This window comes from Camponotus floridanus, unplaced genomic scaffold, assembly GCF_003227725.1.
Source record: "Camponotus floridanus strain SB8 unplaced genomic scaffold, Cflo_v7.5 scaffold1, whole genome shotgun sequence".
In the NCBI taxonomy this organism is placed as follows: Eukaryota; Metazoa; Arthropoda; class Insecta; order Hymenoptera; family Formicidae; genus Camponotus; species Camponotus floridanus.
The window spans coordinates 879,526-902,107 of record NW_020229214.1 but is presented as its reverse complement, the minus strand read 5'-3'; the positions used below and the strand labels follow the sequence as shown (position 1 = coordinate 902,107).

Below are 22,582 nucleotides of genomic sequence, written 5' to 3'. Positions count from 1 at the left end.
TAGACATATTGTTACATTTATAAGAAAAGTAATCGCCATGCAAGCGTATTGTCTTCCATCCGTATCACTGACTGGAACTTGGTAAATGAACGGGAAATAGTCGATGTGATTAAAAATTATTTCGAGTTTCGAGGAGCGCAAACAGTATTGCAAATAAAAGGCGTGAAGATTGAAATTCAGGGTGAGATTTGTCGCAGGTTAGTGAATATATTTAATTAGTGAATGTAATAGAATAATTTTAAACCGAAGAGAAATGTGCGTGTGAAATGTCCGAATAACACATCTTTGAATTTGTTGCGCATCACGCGCTTTTCTTTTCTGTTTAAAACATTATAGCTATAAAAATCACTTACCTAACGATAAATCTCACTCTCATTCACGTCTTTTTGCCTTCAAATATTTAATAACAATAATAACTGTGCTCATCTAGATCTTGATATAATTTTAAATCACATCAGCTATTTCTCGTTCGCTTGCTAAACTCCGACTAATGAAAGAAAAATAACAACTCTTGCACAACTACTATCCTTTTCCTCATGTAACAATACATGTTCGTAATCTCAAGGTTGCATGTACAGATTATGTATGATCAATGCCTGTGTTTTATTATCGGATTCATTTTCATATATTGACGAAATCGATTGCGATTCAGTTATTGTTGAATCAACATGATTCGATATTGTTACATTTGACAGACAACAAGGAAATTGGCAGTAGCAACGTGTTTAAAAATTCTCACAAATGAAGAGCATCAAAAAACATTTAATAAAGATGCAATAATTTGACAATCGCATTTTGCTGACATTATGGCACCTTGCTGGTCAATTAAATACGAATAGGGAATTTTCTGTAAAGAAAAAAAAGGATATATAATTTATTTACCTTTCGTATATTCATATCAAAAAAGATTATTTGTAATAATTTTATTTTTTTATTTTCGAATTGGCCATGATTTGGCCATAATTCAACATCGCGCAAAAGAGATGTATTGATATTTGTTTGCTACAACTAATTCATCTGCAAATGTAAATATGCATTTATAGAATGTAGAAAGAAGCTCTGTAAACATAAAAGATCAACATTAATCGTTTGAAAATTCTATTATAAAACCATTGTATATAAAATATCCATCGAATTTTTGCAATGCTACTAATTTTTGCTGCTAATAAACAAGAAAAAAATAAATAATTGGTATCTTAAGATTTATAAAATAATATTGCATTTGATGCTTCATAGCAATTTTTTATTTCCACTTTAATACTAGATTACTATTGGCAATACATACATGTATATATATATACATATATATATATATATATATATATATATATATGTATATACATATATACATATACATATATATATATATATTTTTTAATAATCATTTCATAAGTTTAAATTAAAAAAACATAAAAGATATATAAACATATGTAACGTCATTTACGGAGAAAGTAAATGTCCTTACGTATGTTTATCTCATTTATATTTTATCATTTATGTTTCTTTATTTCAAAACTATAAAATGATTTTTTATTCGATATATTATATTTAAAACGATTTCTAATTCTATATCCTAAAAATACATTTAGAGATTTTAAAAATATTATGTCTATAAAACAATATCTTCATATCTAGCATCTTCGTATCTTCATATATAGCAAATAATGTAGCAATATCTGGCAATGAGATGCAAGACTTGTTAAATTTCTTAAATTTTTTTCGAAGCATTATTCATACGCAATGTAGGCGAATAGATAAATATTACAGCACATTGTCAATAACAATTCAATAACAATATCGATTTAATTAATTGAATGATAAATATGAAAGTACACTTGCAATCCATTTAACTGTTAATGAGTACGCCATATTATTTGTATACCATTCAGAACTAAAACTCAAGAACTAAAACTTCAGAACTAAACTATCCTATCATTTAGCAGAATAGAATGCGTAATTATTTTTCAGGGTAACTTTGACTATCTGATTGACATAAGGAGATAATGCGATAATTACGTAAAATGCACAATGTATTGTCTACTGTGTACTGTGTATTGTGTACTGTGTATTAAACAGGCATTATATGCAATCTATTCTCAAGGCAAAATCATGAAGTAAGAGTAAGGAGACTTAGCTATATAGATCTAAAGTGATAATGAAAAATGTTTCCTGTAGAACTAGAGGTGTATCGAATGGAGTAGCTTATATTTTGTCGCTATCACGAATAATCATATATATATACAGGGTGGATAACTCTGTCCACCTGGAATATCTTCGTTATTTTTACAGATACAAAAATTTTGTATTTATAAAAGTTGTACGGTACCAAGAGGACCGTAATATACTACTAATAATTTTTTTGTAGGTGGAGGCGCTTTAGAGATTTCAAGGTCATCTCCATTTTTTTAAATGGAATCCCTCCTTTTTTATTACCTATTCTTATTACTTATCTCGAGAGCTTTCCAAAACACTATAATAAAATATTTCTTCATTGAGTACTTTTTGAGTTATGAAGCCTTGAAATAATTTCTTAATTTTACATAAACCATAAAATATCTAGTAAAATATTCATTTTTTTATTATCTTACTTTAATACTTTTATATACAAAATAATGAGAAAAATCAATTGGTGTAAAGAAAATATACAATTGTTTTTAAGAAAAAATATGTAATTTGCAATTAACAATTTCATAGGAGACATGAAGAGAAAGACAAGAAGATGAATAAGAATTCTTTCAAGGAGGCATGAAGAGAAAGACAAAAAGATGAATAAGAATTCTTAGAATGCTTCATTTCAATCAAGATCATCAAGATCATCAAGATCATCAAGATCATCAAGATCATTCCTATCGAAAATAATCGCAACTTTGCGCATTGTGTTCTGTATTTAAATCTATAATATGAATTAATCAGCGCAGAAACATCAATAATCTTTAATCAATTTTTCAAATTTCCTGAACTAAATAATCCGCACAAAGTTTGACAAATTGTCAACAATCATAATCGCTTGATCCAACAAAAAATCAGTTATAGGTTTTCGAAATATCTCGAGTTTTATTAGTAATTTAGAAAAATGTGTTAGTTATATATAGTCTCCGCTTTTTTAAATAACTCTTATCCTATTTTCTTTTAATTTTTTCGCAAGATCTAATATCAAGGCTCCAACAAGCATCCTCAGCTCGCAATTTCAATACGTAGGTAAAAACCAATATGACCGAGCCGACCGACCATTTTATTATATTTGATGTTATACAGCAACAATTAAAATAAGAGGTACTTATTGTTAATTCTGATTGAGATATAAAATAATCGTTTATTTATGTTCAACATGTCACAAATTTCTTATCGTACGTACATGCATGTTATGTCAATTTAGTTTTTTACACAAATTTATTTCATATAATTACTTAACGGTAAATATATATATTACTTACATAACGGTAAATATATTGTAAGTATAATTACTAGAGTTTTGTTGAAAGTCAGTTTATTGCAAGTTCCATCGAATTGCAATTATTTTTATACTGAATTCTGATCAATTCTCTGTTAAATGCATTAAGAAAAAAGTAATGTTAAATCGACATCAACGTATAATTGGAATTTAATCTATTAATTCAATAATATTATTAATTAGATCAATACATCAATTCCTAAATCAAAAGCATAATCTGATTAATAATGTTATTGAATAAATAAAATAAATTCGAATTACACTGATGTTATTGATTCAACATTATTTCTTTCTCAGTGTGCATTAGTAATTATTACATAATAAAATAATTAATTCTATGAATTATTTTCATTCAATAATAAGAATACGTAAACGAACGAATGTTGATGAAATTAATATTTAATTAGCGGATGCTTTTTTCGTATCAGACAATACGTTCGTCTATTAGATTAGATATACGAATCTTACATCGATCATGACCTAATGTTCGATTGTTATTCATTTTAAACCAGAATAATAAAAAACGCTTTCTTCGAAATGAGAAACTATGTTAAATGATAGTCTTAATAATAATCATATAGAGATAGACTGAAATGTAGAGAATATGCTAATCTGACTTTTTTGAAATTTTCGAATTATCTTTGCGAAATTTAAAATAAGGATTTTTAAGTCACATTTTCATTTTTTTGTTTTAGACATCTGTCTTGCAGTTTATATATTATCTTCAAAGATGCATTCTGAAGATAATATATAAACTACAAGACAGATGTCTAACAAAAAAATGAAAATGTGACTTAAAAATCAATCCTGAGACAATTTTTACATATTAATTAAATTTAATTTCATCAATCAATTATATTGATTTAAATATGTATATTTATGTGCTTCCATTTTTACATATACATTATTAATTATTTATTGTTAAAACAACATCATTTTCGTAGGAGATAAATTTCTCAAATCATTTATATTCCTTTAAATTATGTCTCTACAATAGTAATTCATATAATATGCTGTATCTGCAACAAGAATAACGAAAAGACATTTAAATTCCGAGAAAGATAATAAAGATTGTGCAACATAAATAGAAATGGGCATTTGCTGGTAAATTAATTATTTCTTTGGCGTGAAATGAATGAATATGTCTTCACTTGGTCGGAAAATAAGATTAGCCCCGTATTCAACTGTATCTGGTTTCTTTATACTTTTTACTCTCCACTTTCTCAAAATAGCTGTTAACAACATTTTCTCTTCGAGTAAAGCAAATCTCCGGCCAATACAGTTCCGTGGTCCAGCACTAAATGGAATGTAGGCGTATGGATTTCTATGCTTTGAATTTTCCGGAAGAAAGCGATCAGGATCAAACTTTTTTGGATCTGGCCAAATTTCCGGGTTTAAATGTACTAATAATATTGCCAATATAACTGTAATACCTTTTGGGAATGTATAATCACCTAAAAAAATTTATTGTTATAGATTGTATTCTGTTCTCTTTCCACACATATGTATATACTTCAAATTTTATATTAATAATTTATGTACATTGTGGCCAATTTTAATCCATCCAGTCGAATATCTCGAAAACCAAGCCTAGGAGAGAAAAATGTTTCAGACAAAAGTTGTTTGGTTTCGAAGGAGCCATAAGATGGTACATTGGTTTGACCTTGAAGAATCACGCGAAGATCACTTCAATTTTTTTAAATGGAATACCCTATATATTTTTATATATTCTTGTATCTCGAGATCTTTCCAAAACACTATAATAAAGTATTTCTTCATTGAATACTTTTTGAGGCTTGAAATAATTTCTTAATTTTACATAAACCATAAAATATCTAGTAAAATATTCATTTTTCAATTATCTTACCTTAATACTTTTATGTACAAAATAATGAGAGGAATCAATTAGTGTAAAGAAAATATACAGTTGTTTTTAAGAAAAAATATGGAATTGTTAATTGCAAATTCATTATTTTGTACATAAAAGTATTAAGGTAAGATAATCGAAAAATGAATATTTTACTAGATATTTTATGATTTATGTAAAATTAAGAAATTATTTCAAGTCTCATAACTCGAAAAGTGCTCGATGAAGAAATACTTTATTATAGTGTTTTGAAAAGCTCTCGAGATAAGCTACAAGAATATGTAAAAATATATAGGGTATTATATTTAAAAAAATTGAAGTAACCTTCGCATGACTTTCCAATGACTCTTCAAGGTCAAACCAATGGTACCATCTTATGACCCCCTCGAAACCAAACAACTTTTATCTGAAACATTTTTTCTCCCGGGCTTGGTTTTCGAGCTCGGTTTAAAAATTATATTTCTGTCTAAAATCCACATTATAATGTTAAATCTAAAATCTAATGTTAAATTTAAAATAGATAATCTGTATGATAATAATTCTAATAAAAGAATTCTATTGTATAATTATTGTTATAATTATTGTATAGTTATTGTATAAAGTCTATTGTAAGTAATAAAGTTATTTTTTTAAAGAATTTAAAACGCGAGATATAAAATGATAAATAAAGTATTATGTTATTACTTTATTATTTTTTGAATTCTGTAAGTGAAAGACTTTAATCTAAAAATTGTTTACTCATTGATCTTTTGCTGCATTTATGTAGCTTTTAATAAATAAAAAATGATACCTCGAAATAAAAACATAGTATCTTCATTATGTAAGTGAAAGTACCTTTAAGAGCAAATTTTAGCACACAAATTTACAAATTGATATAAATATTTTAAGTTTTTCTTTATCTTAATGTTAATAGTTAATGTTAATAGAAAGATTTATATACCAATTTTTACATCTTCCGCTAATTTTCTTGTGATTAGGGGTACACTTGGGAATAATCTGAGCGTTTCCTTTATAATCCTATCGAGATATTTTAATTGCGACAGTTCCTTTACGGTGGCTGGTGTTTCTGAATCTTTGAAAACTTCCTCGAGTTCTTCATGAACTTTTTCTTGATGCTCTAGATTATTGCCCAAAAGAAAGAGCGTCCAAGTTATCGCAACCGCAGTTGTGTCGTGACCCTATATTATTATATATCTTTACTATTTTATAGTACTTATTTATAATTATATTATATTATTAAATCCGGTAAGAAAGAATTTTGCTTTAAATTTCAAAGATTTTTTCTCTCACCTCGAACATGAATGTGTCGACTTGTGCCCGCAATTCATCATCGGTTAACGGAGTTTCGGCCATCTCATTCTGATCTAGTAATAGATCTAGAAAAGTTTTCCTTTTCCGCTTATCTAAAAAAACAAATTTCATAAGAATAATTCAAAAATTTATTAACACAAAACCATTAAAACATATATATATATATATATATATATATATATATATATATATATATAATTATAATTTTATAATCACCTATATCAAGTTCATCATCTTCACTTTCCACTTTGGTAGAACCGTTTTGCGATTGTCGTGTGATCTTTTTTTTACGTATTACCTTAAATTTGTTATTTATTCGTTTGTAAATTTGTTAGATTCATCCAAACAAGAAATAGATTCAATAATTAATTTAATAAAATTCTGCCGACATCTTAATATATCATTAGTGATTTTTTCGCGCATACCTCTCTCGTAAACTTATGGATTATGTTAATCACTGATCTATATTTCTTCCCTGTAGATGTTAAATTGTAGAACCAATCTGACCAAAGCCATGGTCGGTAAAATCGTTCCATTATTAATTCCGATCCTCTAAAAGTATGATAAAAATAATAAAACGTTATACCAACATAACAGCATATTTATGTTATTATGTTCATTAATTAATTACAAATTATGCTGTTAATTTTTAGAAATTTTCTTAAGAACTCATTAATATACCGATTTTATTACTAATAAATTAATTTATGACTCATGACTTTTCAAACCTATGTATTGTTGCAGTATACTTGATTTCTCCTTCTTGAGCATGTACATTCACACCCATTGCCGTTTCTGCAATATAATGACTTAGCATCATCATAAATCTCTCAAAGTATTCTACATTGCTTATTCCAGAGAAGAAATAAAATTGACTTATAAAATTAGACTATCAAAAATAATATAGTAATAATTAAATGTTAAAGCAAACTATAATCCTTTTTTCTAGTAAACATATTTTTTCTAATAAACAACTGTTGCTTTGGTAATATAATAAGTGAATCAATGAATAAATAAGCAACTAATTTATTATAATGAATGAAATCGTCGATTCAAGAAAATTTAAATTTAAGTGTACTTGACAAGTCTATTTATTCATATCTTAGCTCGTAATAGCTTCCTACTGCAGCATAAAGTATTAAAATAATAATATTCTTTTGTGTTCAAGAGAACTATTATACATTATAATAATATAATACATATATATTTATTACCACATATAACATCGAGAGCAGCATTATTAGCGAAAGGAAAAATATTGATAGCCTTCCCTGGATTCTTTGCTATCTCCTTCTCGAGACATTTTATCAAGATTTCTGCTTTTTCGGACATAACCACGGCAAACTGATCCAATATACTAAAATGGAACGTTGGCCCGATCAACTTTCTATCATGGAACCATTGTTTTCCTGAGAAAAGTAGTATCGAACAGTACATTTATTTATTAAAAATATCATATGCCAGATATACGCATACATATTTGTAAATAAGTAAAAATGAAAATATATATTATTATGGGTTTTCTTATTTCGTTATTTATATTTTTTGCATATCGCCAATAAATATTTATAATCTCGGATAAGAAAAATTGCACAAACAACTTAGTAATGTTAATGAAGCTTGCCAATTTAAATAATTAATATTAATATAAAATCAGTCACATAAATTACATAAGTAAATGGAGATATGGATGTGAAAAGATGTGTTTTCTTTTTTTTTATCAAGATATACATATATACAAATTTGCATAATAGTATTAGAATAAAATTTTACTTTTTCGTCTCTTTAGTTTTTTTCGTATTTTTATTTAAAATCTTTTCGAGAATAATCATACATCAAAAATGCATAATATAATATAAACTCAAATTACTTTTCATGTTTAACTAGATATTAAAAATATTCTATAAAAAATAGATTGAAAAAGATTATGGATTTACCTGTAGAAGTTAAAAGTCCTTTGCCTAACCAAGATTCCATCATTTTATATGGATGTCCTTTTGCGATATTTACTGTACTAGACATAATAATCTACAAAGTGAATTTAAAAATAATAGAATCATTTAATAATTTATCATTTATTATATTACATAAAATGTCTTTTCTTCAAATTTTTAATTTTTTCAAAAATAGTATGTAAAAATTTTATTTTATATTTTTAATTCATTTTTTTATGTTATTTCATTATGTTTTTGTCAGTGTATCATTATATTAAGAAATATTCTATATAATATTTTAAAGATGAAACCGATAATTAAGACTAGATTGCTAAAGTGCGTAAATTGCTAACATCAATTTAAAAAATTTAACTTTGATCGTGAACTATCTGCCTCGAAAGGCGAATCAGTTTCTTTGATAATGCTAGTAAAATAAAAGACAAATAAAATAGACGCATGCATCTCTTAGTCTAATAATAAATCTTCTGTTTAATAGTCTTGACACATAGTGTTAGGACTGTTTATGCGGATATCAACTAGAAAATTTAACTTTGATCGTGAACTGTTTTCCTGTTAAAGGCAGTTTCTTTGATAACGCAAATAAAATAAATAAATAAAGCAAACGTTTATCTCTTTACCTGGTAATAAATTTTCTATTTAATACATACAATCTTGATACATAGTCTTAGCACTATTTATCGAAAAACTAACTTAATGAACCTTTGTATCTCTTATGTAGAAAGAAAAGTATGCTGAGTTAGCGTACAATCTGATAATATTTTATTATACATATATACGTCTATAGCAAATTTTGGTCAGTTATTATATAGATAGCGAAAGAAATAATTTATTCGGAATATTAATTTTCTTTGCCAAAAATAATTTTGCTAAATCTTGGTGTGCACGCACATAAACACAACATGTGTAATTGTAATACGACACACACATACACATAAATTGTTTTACTAAAATAATAAATTACATCTTATTTTACAATCATCAAAGCGATAGAATAGCGATAAAATTGATTAGAAATAGATTATTTTATTTTTTAATTTTGTAGACTTATGTTTTTACAAATAAAAATTTATTGAGAAAAAATTTTTTTATTATAGGGAAAGAAAAAATTTTGCGGTAATATTAAATAATTCATTATAATAATAAAATATAATCATTTTTCATATGTATGCAATAGTAGCAATTATATTATTGATAACTAAGAAAATTTATTTTTATCATATAATTATTATATTGAGAAACTTTTCAGTAATTGTATTATTTAATAATAATAAGATAAGATGTATAATGTTTAATTATATACTTATAAAAACTTACTCTATTTCACTCTCGCAAAAAGTTTCACTTTTTTAATAACAAATTATTATGTATTTATACTCTTGTAATCACAAATTATATGATAACTAATACTTTGTACTAAAAAAATACTTTTCATATATTCTTACCTCTAATAATTCAGGTTTATAGAGATTAATGAATGGATTCATGCCTATCCAATGTACGAAAATTCCTTCTTTAAATTGCAGCATACGTTGTATATACCATTTTACTCGGTCTGTAAATAAACATATAATCAGATTTAGTATTTAATTTTTATTATTATTCTGATTATTTACATATTACACTAATTTAAAATAAATACTGAATATTATGTTTCAATTTTTTTATTAAAACTATATAAATAATATTTTTAAAAACAATTTTATTTATAAAATTCTTTACCATAGCTTGTTAATGTTAATAATTCCCATGTCGTGCTAAAAGGAAATCTGCCATATACAGGAATATTTTTGAATTTTTGTCGAAGAACATATTGATGATACGATATCCATATAATTGCAGGGATTATTAAAACAACAAATAGGGTGTATAGTATCAAAGAAATTAAATCCATTCTCGTAACTGTAAATATATTGAACAATTTTTGAATTATCGAATATGTATAAATGCATAAATTATTACTTCTTAAAAATAGATTTATTATGATCGCATGTGCATATATGTACATTAACAAAGATATCATTGACACAATGTTCATTATTTACTAACCGATAGTATTTATTAAAAATATTTTATTTCTGATAACATGACGTTGGATGATGCGTACATATACATATCATCGCTCAAACTCAAATATAAAATCAATATGTGAGAATAATTTATTGGTTAAATATTTACGGTCAAATGTGGAATCTACGTTTCTTAATTTAAAAAAATGTACAGAAACCTCAATAAATTGTTTATATTCCATTTCTCTACCGTTTTTATTCTTCTTTCCACATTTTTCTTTCAATCATATTTTTAAAAGAATTTATTGCTTAAATTATATGTATAATTATTTTTTTAATTAATATTGAACCAATATTAAATATCTAATTTTTGAACTTGAAATGTACGTTTTACATAACAATGTGAGCGCTCTATCATCACTATTTAATATCGTAATATATGTATATAGCGAAATTTTTCTCTTTTGGAGAATTATGTGTCGCGAGATTTTAAATAAAGTTAATTCTGTTCTAAAATAAAAAATTACTTGACATAATTGTATATAATACGCTTTACTTTAAAGAATCAAAACAATGAAAAGGAAAAAACATTTCATCATAAAATATCCGCTCTTTTTAATGAATTTTTTATTAAATCATATTTTAACTATGAGCAAATTACTTTGTGTTTTCAAAATAATAAAAAATAAAATTAAAAGTTTCAACTATATAGTAATATGAAAAATAATAAGATTTCAATACTTACTGTCGCAGCACTTAATTGAAACAATGATGCATAGCCAAGATATTTGACACTGATAGCAGATATCATTTCACAATTAATCACAATTTACTAAGCTTTATAAATATAATGTAATTAAATAATGTAAAAAAATGATAGAGAAGAAGAGAGCGAAAGAGAATAAAATGCTTTTTTAGAAAAAAAGAAGGAAAGAAAAATCTTTTGAAAGAATCTTTTTAAAACAAAGGATTATATGAAATGTCTACTTCTTCTTGATTCAAGATTCAAGCGAAATGTGTATTACGTGCTTCTACAAACGTTTACATGAATATTATGTTTATGATATCATTGTTATTACAAAGTTTTATCATCAAATTATCGTAAAGTTTTTTGCTCTTATGCACTTGATTCCGCAATATACAGTAAGGTCATAACACAAATAAAGTGCATAGTATCAAAGAGATTAAATCCATTCTCATAATCTGTGAATATATTGAACAATTTTTGTGTTACCAAATATGTATAAATGCATAAATTATTATTTCTTAAAATAGATTTATTAGAATCTTAGACACATACATTGACAAAGATCATTGATACAATGTTCATTATTTACTAACTGATAGTATTTATTAAAAATATTTCATTCCTGATAATATGACATTGAATGATGCGTATACATAAATATACATACATATCATCGCATAAATTTGAATATAAAATAAATGTCAGTGAGAATATTTCATCGGTTAAATATTTTAATTCGTTCAAATGTGGAATCTACGTTTCTTAATTTAAAAAGATTTACGAAAACCTTAATAAATTGGTTTTTTTTTATATTCTATTTCTCTACCGTTTCTCTTCTCCTTTCCATATTTTTCTTTCAATGATATTTTTAAAAGAATTTATTGCTTAAATTATATATATAACTATTTTTTTAAATAATATTAAATCAATATTAAATATCTAATCTTTGAACAATGTACGTTTTACATAACAATGTGAGTGCTCTGTCATCACTATTTAATATCGTAATGTATGTATAGCGAAATTTTTCTCTTTTGGAGAATTATGCGTCGCGAGATTTTAAATGAAGTTAATTCTGTCCTAAAATAAAAAAATTACTTGCCATAATTTTGTAATACGCTTTACTTTACAGAATCAATATAGCGAAAAAAGAAAAAAACATTTTATCATAAAATATCCGCTCTTTTTGAATGAGCTTTTTTGTTAAATACATTTTAACTATGCGTAAATTACTTTGTGTTTTCAAAAAAAAATAAAAAATAAAATCAAAAGTTTCAACTATGAAATAGTAATATAAAAAATAATAAGACTTTAATACTTACTGTCGCAGCAATTAATATTGAAACAATGATGCGTGGAGACAACACTTTATGCCTAGCATATGTTACGTAATAAAAAAAAGAAATATAGATCGTCTTACAGTTTAAAATTTAAAAAGTAATCGTTAGAAATAATAATTCAAAGAAAAAATTAAAAAATGGAAAAGCAAGTATAAATACGTACAAATCGCAGTATAAATACGTACAAGCATAAAAAGCAAAGATCGGAGGGAAAAAGTCAGAAATAAAAAATGAAAGAGTGTGATAGCGAGGAAGGCCAAGACACGACTAGATGTGGGAAAAGTAGGAAGCAAAGGAAAGAAGGGGAGAGGGAAAGGAATAAAAAAGGAGAGAAAAAGAAGACGTGAATTTAGGAAGAGAGTAGTGGGGAAGCAGGAGGCTTTGAAAAATGAGAGACATTAATAAGGAAGATAAGAACTATTAAGTAATGCAGGAAGATAAGAACCATTAAGTAATGCAGTGTCACTTTGAATGTTCAGACCGTTTTTTTGTTGCAACATCTCAGATATAAGTCTTCTTTTGCAAGAAGGTTCTTGATCGACTATTGTCGTGTCTTCCCAACTGATTAAAAAACTAATTCTATTATTTATCAGAATAGAATGCGCAATTATTTTTCAGGGTAACTTTGATCATCTGATTGAAATAAGGAGAAGATTACGTAAATATTACGAGTATCACATAAAGTGTACTGTATTAAACGGACATTATATGCAATTTATTTTCAAGGCAAATCAATGAAGTAAGATTAAAGAAGACTTAAAATGGTAACCAAAAACATATAATATCAGGTTCACGGAATAGCTTATAATATTTTGTCGCTATCTTAAATATTCACATATATAGTGTTTCGTTTAATAGTGTCAATGTATTAATAAGTGTACAATGTATAACACAATGTAAAGTTTTATACAATTAAACGTAACACTGCACATATATAATATTCAAGATGACGATGAAATGTTACAAGCTATTTCATTCGATGAAGTTGGCTTCTATACACGAAACATTTTTAGTTATCAACTTTTGTCTCTTTACATTATGTAGTTAAATCTCCTTACTCTAACTTCATGGACAAAACTTATTTTTAACACATTTTAATTTATTATATAACTGTATGAAATTAAATTAAATGATATTATTAAAATATTATTAAAATGAATATTAAAATCGCTATTTAGAATAAAAATATAGACAAGGAGATATAGAGAGAAAGACAAGGAGATGAATAAGAATCCTTAAAATGCTTCATTTTCAAATCAAGATCATTTCTATCAAAAATAATCACAACTTTGCGTATTGTATTTTGTATTTAAATCTATAATATGATTTAATCAGTGCAGAGACATCAATAATCTTTAATCAATTTCCCAAACTTCTTAAACTAAATAATCCGCACGAATTTGACAAATTGCCAATAATCATAATCGCTTGATCCAACAGAAAAATCAGTTACTGGATTCGCGAATTATCTTGAGTTTTATTGGTGATTTAGAAATATATGTGTTAGTTATATAGGCTTCACTTTGTTTGATAACTCTTATTCTATTTTCTTTTAATTTTCTCGAAAGATCCAATATCGAGGCTCCAATGAACATGCTCAGCTTGCAATTTCAATACGCAGGTAAAAACCAATATATGGACCGTGTTTTTTCGATATTTAATTAAAGGTGTTATACAGCAATAATTAAAATAAGATATATTTATTGTTAATTCTGATTAAGATATGAAATAATTGTTTATTTATGTTCAACATGTCATTGAATTTTTTATCGTGCGTACATACATGTTATGTCAGTTTAGTCTTTCGCACAAATTTATTTCACATAATTACTTACTTTCATCGGTAAATATATTATCAGTATAATTAGTATACTAGAGTTTTGTTGAAAATCAGTTTATTGTTTTATCGAACTATTGCAATTATTTTTATACTGAATTCTGATAAATTCTCTGTTAAATGCATTGAGAAAAAAATAATATTAAATCAATATCTTTGCTGACTGGGTATATACTGACTCTGCTTTTTTTATAACTCTTTTCATGATTTTTTCGCAAGATCCAAAATCAAGACTTCAACGAGCATTTTTGGCTTGCGATTTTAATGCGCAAATAAAAACCAACACGTAGACCGAATTTTTTGACATTTGAAAATGTTGTATATAGTTAATGTTATGTATAATTAAAGTGATACTCAGTTATGATTAAAATATGAGATAATTGTTTATGCTCACGCTATCATTAAATTTCTTCTTATCGCGCGCATGTACATGTTATGTCAATTTAGTGTTTCATAAAAACTTATTTGGTATACTTATTTTCAACGGCCAATATATTATTGATTCAAATAGAATTTACTAGAATACTAGAATTTGTGAAAGCCAGTTCATTGCAGGCATACTTTATCGAAATTTTTATCGTTATTTTGGACGGAATTCTGGCAAATTCTCTGTTAAATGCATTGAGAAAAAAATAATGTTGAATTAACAACATTAATGTAAACTGTAAAACAAACACATGACGTTTATGATTAATAATGTTATTGAATTAATAAAATAAATTCCAATTACACTAATATTTTGTTGATTCAACATTATTTTTTCTCAGTGTACATTGGTATAATTATTAAGTAGTAAGATAATTAATACTATGAATTATTATTATATTATTCAATAAGAATACACAAACAAACGAATGTAGCTGAACCTGAAATCTTATTAACGGATGTTTTCTGCATGTCTGTTTCATAGATTAGAAGTTATCTTACATCAATCATGATCTAATGTTCGATCATTATCCAATATAATTCAGAATGATAAAAACTTTCTGCTGAAGTAAGAGATAAATTTGATATTAAATAATTATTTTGATAATAATTCTGTTTAGATATATTGAAGCGTAGTGTGTATCGCTCTGATATTTTTGAAATTTTTCTGAATTATGAATCTTTGCGAAATTTATAATGTAAGAAATTGTATTTTCTTTGGAGATGCACTTCAAAGATAATATAATTATAAAACAGATTTCAAGTGAAAATGAAAATGTGACTCTCTCAGAAATTAATCCTGAGAGAATTTTTACATATTAAAAATTAATTAAATATAAGTTTATCAATCATAACTAATATATCGATTCAAATATAATGTGTATTTATACTATTACTTTCTATATATTATTGATCTCTTGTGTTAAAATAATTATTTATGTAATAAATGTTGTTAATTATGTTCACAAATCATTTATTCCTTTAAGTCTTAACTATATATATAATCTTAATAATAACCTTAACTATAGTAATTCATATATTTCGTACATATATATTTATATACATATATGCTCGATGCTTCGTAAAGAACGTTCAAACGTTTATCTCACTTCATATTACTTAAATACTATATATAAAAACATAATGTATAATACTAGTACTCCATATCCATAACGAAAATAATGATTCAAATTCTGTAAAAGAAAAAGATTATAAAAATTGCGTACGATAAAGAAAAATAGACATTTGTTGTTAAATTGATTATTTCTTTGGCGTGAAATGGATGCATATTTCTTCGCTTGGTCGGAAAATAATAGTTGGCCCAAATTTAACGGCTTCTTTTACACTTTTCACTCTCCACTTTCTCAGAACAGCTGTTAACAACATTTTCTCTTCGAGTAAAGCAAATCTCTGGCCAATACAGTTTCTTGGTCCGGCGCTGAATGGAATGTAGGCATATGGATTCCTGTGTTTTGAATTTTCCGGAAGAAAGCGATCTGGATCGAATTTGTATGGATCTGGCCAAGTATCCGGATTTGTATGCGTTAATGCTATGGCCAACATGACTGTACAATCTTTCGGAAGTATATAATCGCCTAAAATAAAATTGACTGTATATTTTGCTATATAAAATTTTATATTCATTTTTTTTAATATAAATGTTCTTGGAGTCTAATATTTCTGTGTAAAATCCATAATATAATGTTAAATCTACTTTAAAAAATTTACATATACATGATAATCGTGAAAGAATTCTATTTGTATAATAAAGGTATTTGAAAAATTCACACGCGGAGCAAAAATGACAATTAAATTTTATCTTAAATTCTGTCACAAATTAGAGACTGTTTAAAATTGAATTTCAAATTATTGAGCATCACGCAAAACGTTTTAATTTAGCTTTTAATAAATAAGGGAAAAGACAGAAACATTCACTTCATTATTAAAATGCAAATATTATTGTATAATAACGAATTTTACAAATTTATAGGTTAATTTGAATAAGTTAAGATCTTTTTTATCTTTTATATTAATCTTAATATTAAATATATTAATCTTAATATTTAATATTAATAGAAATAAAGTCTTATCATACCCATTTTTACATCTTCCGCTAATTTCCTTGTGATTAAGGGTACACTCGGATATATTCTGAGAGTTTCCTTTATTATCCTATCGAGGTATTTTAATTGCGACAGTTCCTTTACGGTGGCTGGTGTTTCTGAATCTTTGAAAACTTCCTCGAGTTCTTCATGAACTTTTTCTTGATGCTCTAGATTATTGCCCAAAAGAAAGAGTGTCCAAGTTATCGCAACCGCAGTTGTGTCGTGACCCTATATCATTATATATTTTTATTACTCATTTGTAATTATACTCATTTATAATTATACTCATACCTTTATATACTCATTTATACTAATATTATAAACCCTGATAAGAAGTAGTTTCGCTTTAAATTTCAAAGATTTTTTTCTGTTACCTCGAACATGAATGTGTCGACTTGTGCCCTCAGTTCATCATCATTTAACGGAGTTTCGGCCTTCTCATTCTGATCTAGTAATAGATCCAGAAAAGCTTTTCTCTTCCGCTTACCTAACAAAACAAATTTCATAAGAATAATTCAAAAATTTATTAACACAAAACCATTAAAACATATATATAATTATAATTTTATAATCACCTATATCAAGTTCATCATCTTCACTTTCCACTTTGGTAGAACCGTTTTGCGATTGTCGTGTAATCTTTTTTTTACGTATTACCTGAAATTTGTTATTTATTCGTTTGTAAATTTGTTAGATCCAAACAAAAAATAGATTCAACAATTAATTTAATAAAATTCTGCTGATATCTTAATATATCATTAATGTTTTTCTTTTACGCATACCTCTCCCGTAAACTTATGGATTATGTTAATTAGTGATTTATATTTCCTTCCTTGAGGTACTAAATTGTAGAACCAATTTGGCCAATACCATGGTCGAAAAAATCGATCCATTATTAATTTCGAACCTCTAAAAATACGATAAAAATAATAAAATCAACATAACAGCATATTTATGTTATTATGTTCATGATAAAAATAATTAAACCAACATAACAGTATATTTATGTTATTATGTTCATGAATTAATTACAAAATGTGCTATTAGTTTTTACAAAATTTTCTTAATAAGTCATTAATGCTATCATTTTATTACTAATAAATTAACTTATAACTCATGACTTCATGACTTTTCGAACCTATGTATCGTAGCGGTATACTTGGTTTCTTCTTCTTGAGCATGTACATCCACACCCATTGCTGTTTCTGCAAAATAATAACTTAGCATCATCAAATTATAAATCTTTCAATATATTCTACATTGCTTATTCCAGAAAAAAAATAGAATTGATATCTAAAACTATCGAAAATAATATAGTAATAATTATATTTAATGTTAAAGCAATCTCTTTTTCTAAACTTATTTAACCGTTGCTTTGATAGTAAAATAAATGAATAAATAGATGAGCAATTATCTACAAATTATTGTTATGACGAATAAATTTGTCGATTCAACAAAATTAGAATTTAGTATACTTGATAAATCTATTGATATTCATATCCTAATAACTTCCCACTGCAGTATAAAATATACTACATTAATGATATTCTTTTATGTTCAAGAGAAATATCATATATTATAATAATATGATGCATATATATTTATTACCACAGATAACATCGAGAGCAGCATTATTAGTAAAAGGAAAAATATTGATGGCCTTCCCTGGATGTTTTGCTATCTCTTTCTCGAGACATTTTGTCAAGATCTCTGCTTTTTCAGACATAACCACAGCAAATTGATCTAATATACTAAAATGGAACGTTGGTCCGATCAGCTTTCTATCATGGAACCATTGTTTTCCTAAAGTAGTATGAAACATCGATACATTTAAGTAAATGTTATTAAAAACATATGAAAGATAAAGACTATATAGATATTTATAAATAAGAATGAAAAAATTTATTATTATACAGTTTTTTATTTTAATGTTTGTTTTGTATGTTGTTAATAAATATTTATAATAATATCGACAAAAAAATTACACAAACAATTTAGTGATGTTTTAGAACATATCAATTTACATAATTAATATTAATGTAAAATAATAGTAATAAATATTAATGTAAAATCAATTACATAAATAATTGGACATGGATAATAATGTGAAAGAATGTGTCTTTTTTTTCTTTTGCCAGGGTACAGATATATACCAATTTGCATATGTATTAAAGTCAAACTTTACTCATCTTTTTATTTGTTCAAAATACTTTCGAGAATAACCCTATATCAAAAACGCATAATCTAATATAAACTCAAAATTATTTTTTACGAAATATTAAAAATGATCTATAAAAAAATAGACTGAAATTATTTTTTACGAAATATTAAAAATGATCTATAAAAAAATAGACTGAAATAGATTGTGGATTTACCTGTAGATGTTAGAAGTCCTTTGCCTAACCAAGATTCCAGCATATAATAAGGATGTCCTTTCTCAATATTTACGGTGCTGGGCATAATAATCTATAAAAATAAGTTTAAAAATAATATAAATGTATAATAATTTATCACATTCGTTATACAAAATCCCAGGTAACAAGATGACGTCTAAAGACATCTTAATAACGTCTTAATGACGTCATAGACGTCTTTAAGACGTCTTTAAGACGTCTTTAGATGTCATCTTGTTACCTGGGATGTCCTTTCTTTAATTTTTTCAGAAATAATGTCTTGTACACACAAATTTTATTCTAGATTTTTAATTTATTTATTTATTTTAACGCGTTATATACGTTTTTCCTGAATAAATTAGGAGATATTCTTTTCCTTAAATTATGAGATATTCTATATAATATTTTAAATCCATAATAGAGATTGTGATAAAATGTACAAATTAATTTGGAAAGTAAAGTTTGATCGTGAATTATTTCGCACGAAAGGCAAAGGCGTTTTTTTGATAACATAAATAAGATAAAATAGAGTAAATAATAAGAGAGTAAGATAAGATAAAATACAAGTTTATCTCTTATATATATTTTAAATAATGTATCTTCTTTTCATTTTGTATAGATAGTTTCATCACATTTGACCACTATCTAAATGAATTGTTTTGTTTTAGTGTATAAAAAGGGAAATTTACAAATTTGGTAAATATCTTATACTATTGTAGCAAATTTAAATTAATTTATTACATAGATGGCGAAAAAAAAGATTTATTCGGAATTTTAATTTTTTCTGAAATTGAAAATAATTTTGCTAAAGCAGCTTCAGCGTGTGCGCATGCACAAATATACACGCTCATATGCATAATACGAGACACAACATGATATACACATATACAAATAAAATTATTTTGATAAAATAATAAATAATTTTCTACTATATATAAAAGCACGATAAGAAACAATTACTAGAAATATATTATTTTATTTTAACAACGAATTTTTATATTTTTATAAATAAAAATTTATTCAGAAAAAAATTTTCTAATATACCAAAAGAAAGAAATTTTCTGTTAAAAAATTAAAAAATGTAATATAATAATAAAATTTGATCACTTTTCATATGTATGAAAAAGTAATAATTGTGTTATTAACTAATAATTATATATTATTTCATAATAATAATAATAATAATAATAATAATAATAATAATAATAATAATAATAATAATAATAATAATAATAATAATAAAATATTTTTTAATAATACATTTTTAAATCGTTTACTTCCGCAAAAAATTTTGCTTTCTTATAATAATAAATTATTATGTATTTATATAAATTTATCATCGCAAAAAATATAGCAATCGATACTTTACACACTAGCAAAGTTCTTTTCTTTCTTACCTCTAATAATTCAGGTTTATAAATATTAATGAACGGCTTCAGGCCAATCCAATATATGTACATTCCTTCTTTAAGATATCGTAGCATACGTTCAATCATCCATAATATACGTTCTATAAATACATAATCAGATATTTATAGTATTTACTTTTTATTATACTAATTATTTAATTATTATACTGATTTAAAATAAATAACAAATTTTTGTTTTAACTTTTATATATAATATATATATATATATATAAGTGATGTAATTTATATAATTTATAAAAGTATAAATGACAATATCATTCGTAAAGTTTCTCACCATGATCCGTTAAGTTTATTAATTCAAATGCCACTCCAACAGGAAATACGCCGCATTGAGGAATGTTCTTGAGTTTTCGCCGAAGAACACAATAATTATACATTGCCGATAAAAATACTGGTATTATTAAAACAACGAGCACAGCACATAGTATCAAAGAGATTAAGTCCATCGTTGTAGGCTGTAAACATATTAAATAGTTTATGTACGCAAATGCATAAATTATTATTTTTTAGAGTAGAATTATATTGGAATTTCACACACGACATACACAACAAAGATTTGATATTTACATCATTAAATATTTAATGAAGACTTATTGATGTTAATACGATTATATGTGCATATACATATTTACATATCATTGCACAAAGTCGAATAAAATCAATATTGATGGGAATAATTTATCAATGAAATACTTTCTAATTATTTCTAACTCGTTTAAGAGTATCGAATCTATGCTCATTAACAATATTAACAAAAACAATAAATAAATATTTTATATTCCACTTTTGTATGTCATATTTCGGTGATATCTTTAAAAATATTTACTGCTTCAAATGTATAATTTTTCTCTTTTTAATAAAAATTTAAAGATGAGTATTTATAGAATATTCAATCATTTGATTTTCTAATCAAACGTACGTTTGTGCAACAATGTAAATGTTCTATCATTAATGTTTAATTGAAATATATCTATATAACCAAATTTTGGAGAATTATGAACCGCGAGATTTTAAATATACATTTAATTTTGCTTCTAAATAATTATTTGTTATAATTTTACAAAATACACTAAAAAATCGAAATAGTAAAAAAAAATATTATAAAATATCTGCCCTTTGTTTAATAAGTTTTTTTTATTAAATCATATTTTAACTTTGTGTAAATTATTTTGTGTTTTGAAAAAATGAAAAGCGAAATCGAAAATTTTAACTACATGATGCTAAAAAATACAAAATTAATACTTACTGTTGTAGCATTTAACATTCAAGCAACGATATTTGGACAAGATATTGGCATTGTTATTTGGCACTGTTATTTGATGTGTTTCACGATTAGTTATATGTCACAATCATATCATATTTCATACAAATATAATATAATTAAATACAATAAGCTAATCAAAAAAGAGAAAAAAAGAGAGCGGATTTCTTTTCTTAAAAGAACTTTTGAAAGAATTGTTTTTAAATATCAAAAAATTATAAAGATTATACACTCAAACGATTATATAATGTCTTTACTTCTTCTTGAGTCAAGATTCAATCGCGAAATATTACTGCGATCTTGATCACGCAAGTCTCTTTCTCACTTTTGCGCTGCTGGAACTCGCAATATATAAATACTCACACAATGTAACGCGTGCGCGAGGCCACATTATTTATCTTGAGTTTTCCTAATAAATATTCCAAACGTTTCTACACATTGAAAAAATGTTG

General features: G+C 25.3%; 2 protein-coding genes across 3 annotated transcripts in view; both read right to left on the bottom strand.

Moving 5' to 3' along the window:
• Nucleotides 1-4,360: 4,360 nt before the first annotated feature.
• LOC105250452 (cytochrome P450 4C1) lies at nucleotides 4,361-11,481 on the bottom strand. The gene is made up of 11 exons (XM_025407078.1): nucleotides 11,336-11,481; nucleotides 10,304-10,483; nucleotides 10,027-10,136; nucleotides 8,567-8,657; nucleotides 7,844-8,038; nucleotides 7,358-7,424; nucleotides 7,055-7,181; nucleotides 6,846-6,927; nucleotides 6,609-6,721; nucleotides 6,259-6,496; nucleotides 4,361-4,905 (listed from the first exon to the last, which is right to left on the bottom strand). The coding sequence occupies exons 2-11, from the start codon at nucleotides 10,473-10,475 to the stop codon at nucleotides 4,565-4,567; spliced, it is 1,536 nt and encodes a 511-aa protein (XP_025262863.1). The 5' UTR covers nucleotides 10,476-10,483; nucleotides 11,336-11,481; the 3' UTR covers nucleotides 4,361-4,564.
• A 4,416-nt stretch (nucleotides 11,482-15,897) lies between these two features.
• Nucleotides 15,898-22,582, bottom strand: part of LOC105250389 (cytochrome P450 4C1-like) — a 12,155-nt gene continuing 5,470 nt past the window's right edge. The window contains exons 1-11 of one of the 2 annotated variants that reach the window (XM_025406802.1): nucleotides 22,116-22,320; nucleotides 21,144-21,324; nucleotides 20,837-20,949; nucleotides 19,422-19,512; nucleotides 18,655-18,849; nucleotides 18,185-18,251; nucleotides 17,829-17,955; nucleotides 17,622-17,703; nucleotides 17,421-17,533; nucleotides 17,037-17,274; nucleotides 15,898-16,536 (exon numbers count right to left, since the gene is read on the bottom strand). In XM_025406802.1, the coding sequence (XP_025262587.1) occupies nucleotides 16,202-16,536; nucleotides 17,037-17,274; nucleotides 17,421-17,533; nucleotides 17,622-17,703; nucleotides 17,829-17,955; nucleotides 18,185-18,251; nucleotides 18,655-18,849; nucleotides 19,422-19,512; nucleotides 20,837-20,949; nucleotides 21,144-21,324; nucleotides 22,116-22,133 (1,560 nt within the window). In that variant the 5' untranslated portion in view covers nucleotides 22,134-22,320 and the 3' untranslated portion in view covers nucleotides 15,898-16,201. Of the gene's footprint in view, nucleotides 16,537-17,036; nucleotides 17,275-17,420; nucleotides 17,534-17,621; nucleotides 17,704-17,828; nucleotides 17,956-18,184; nucleotides 18,252-18,654; nucleotides 18,850-19,421; nucleotides 19,513-20,836; nucleotides 20,950-21,143; nucleotides 21,325-22,115; nucleotides 22,321-22,582 lie in introns of those variants that run through there. The other variant, XM_025406808.1, reaches the window with a different exon arrangement.

What these genes read in the sequence shown, in the direction of transcription:
- LOC105250452 (XM_025407078.1), bottom strand. Translation starts at nt 10,475, where the DNA reads ATGGATTTAATTTCTTTGATACTATACACCCTATTTGTTGTTTTAATA. An exon ending in ATAAACCTGAATTATTAGAG is followed by an intron (nt 8,658 to 10,026) that starts GTAAGAATATAT and finishes TTCACTTTGTAG; the next exon opens with ATTATTATGTCTAGTACAGT. An exon ending in TATACTGCAACAATACATAG is followed by an intron (nt 7,182 to 7,357) that starts GTTTGAAAAGTC and finishes TCATACTTTTAG; the next exon opens with AGGATCGGAATTAATAATGG.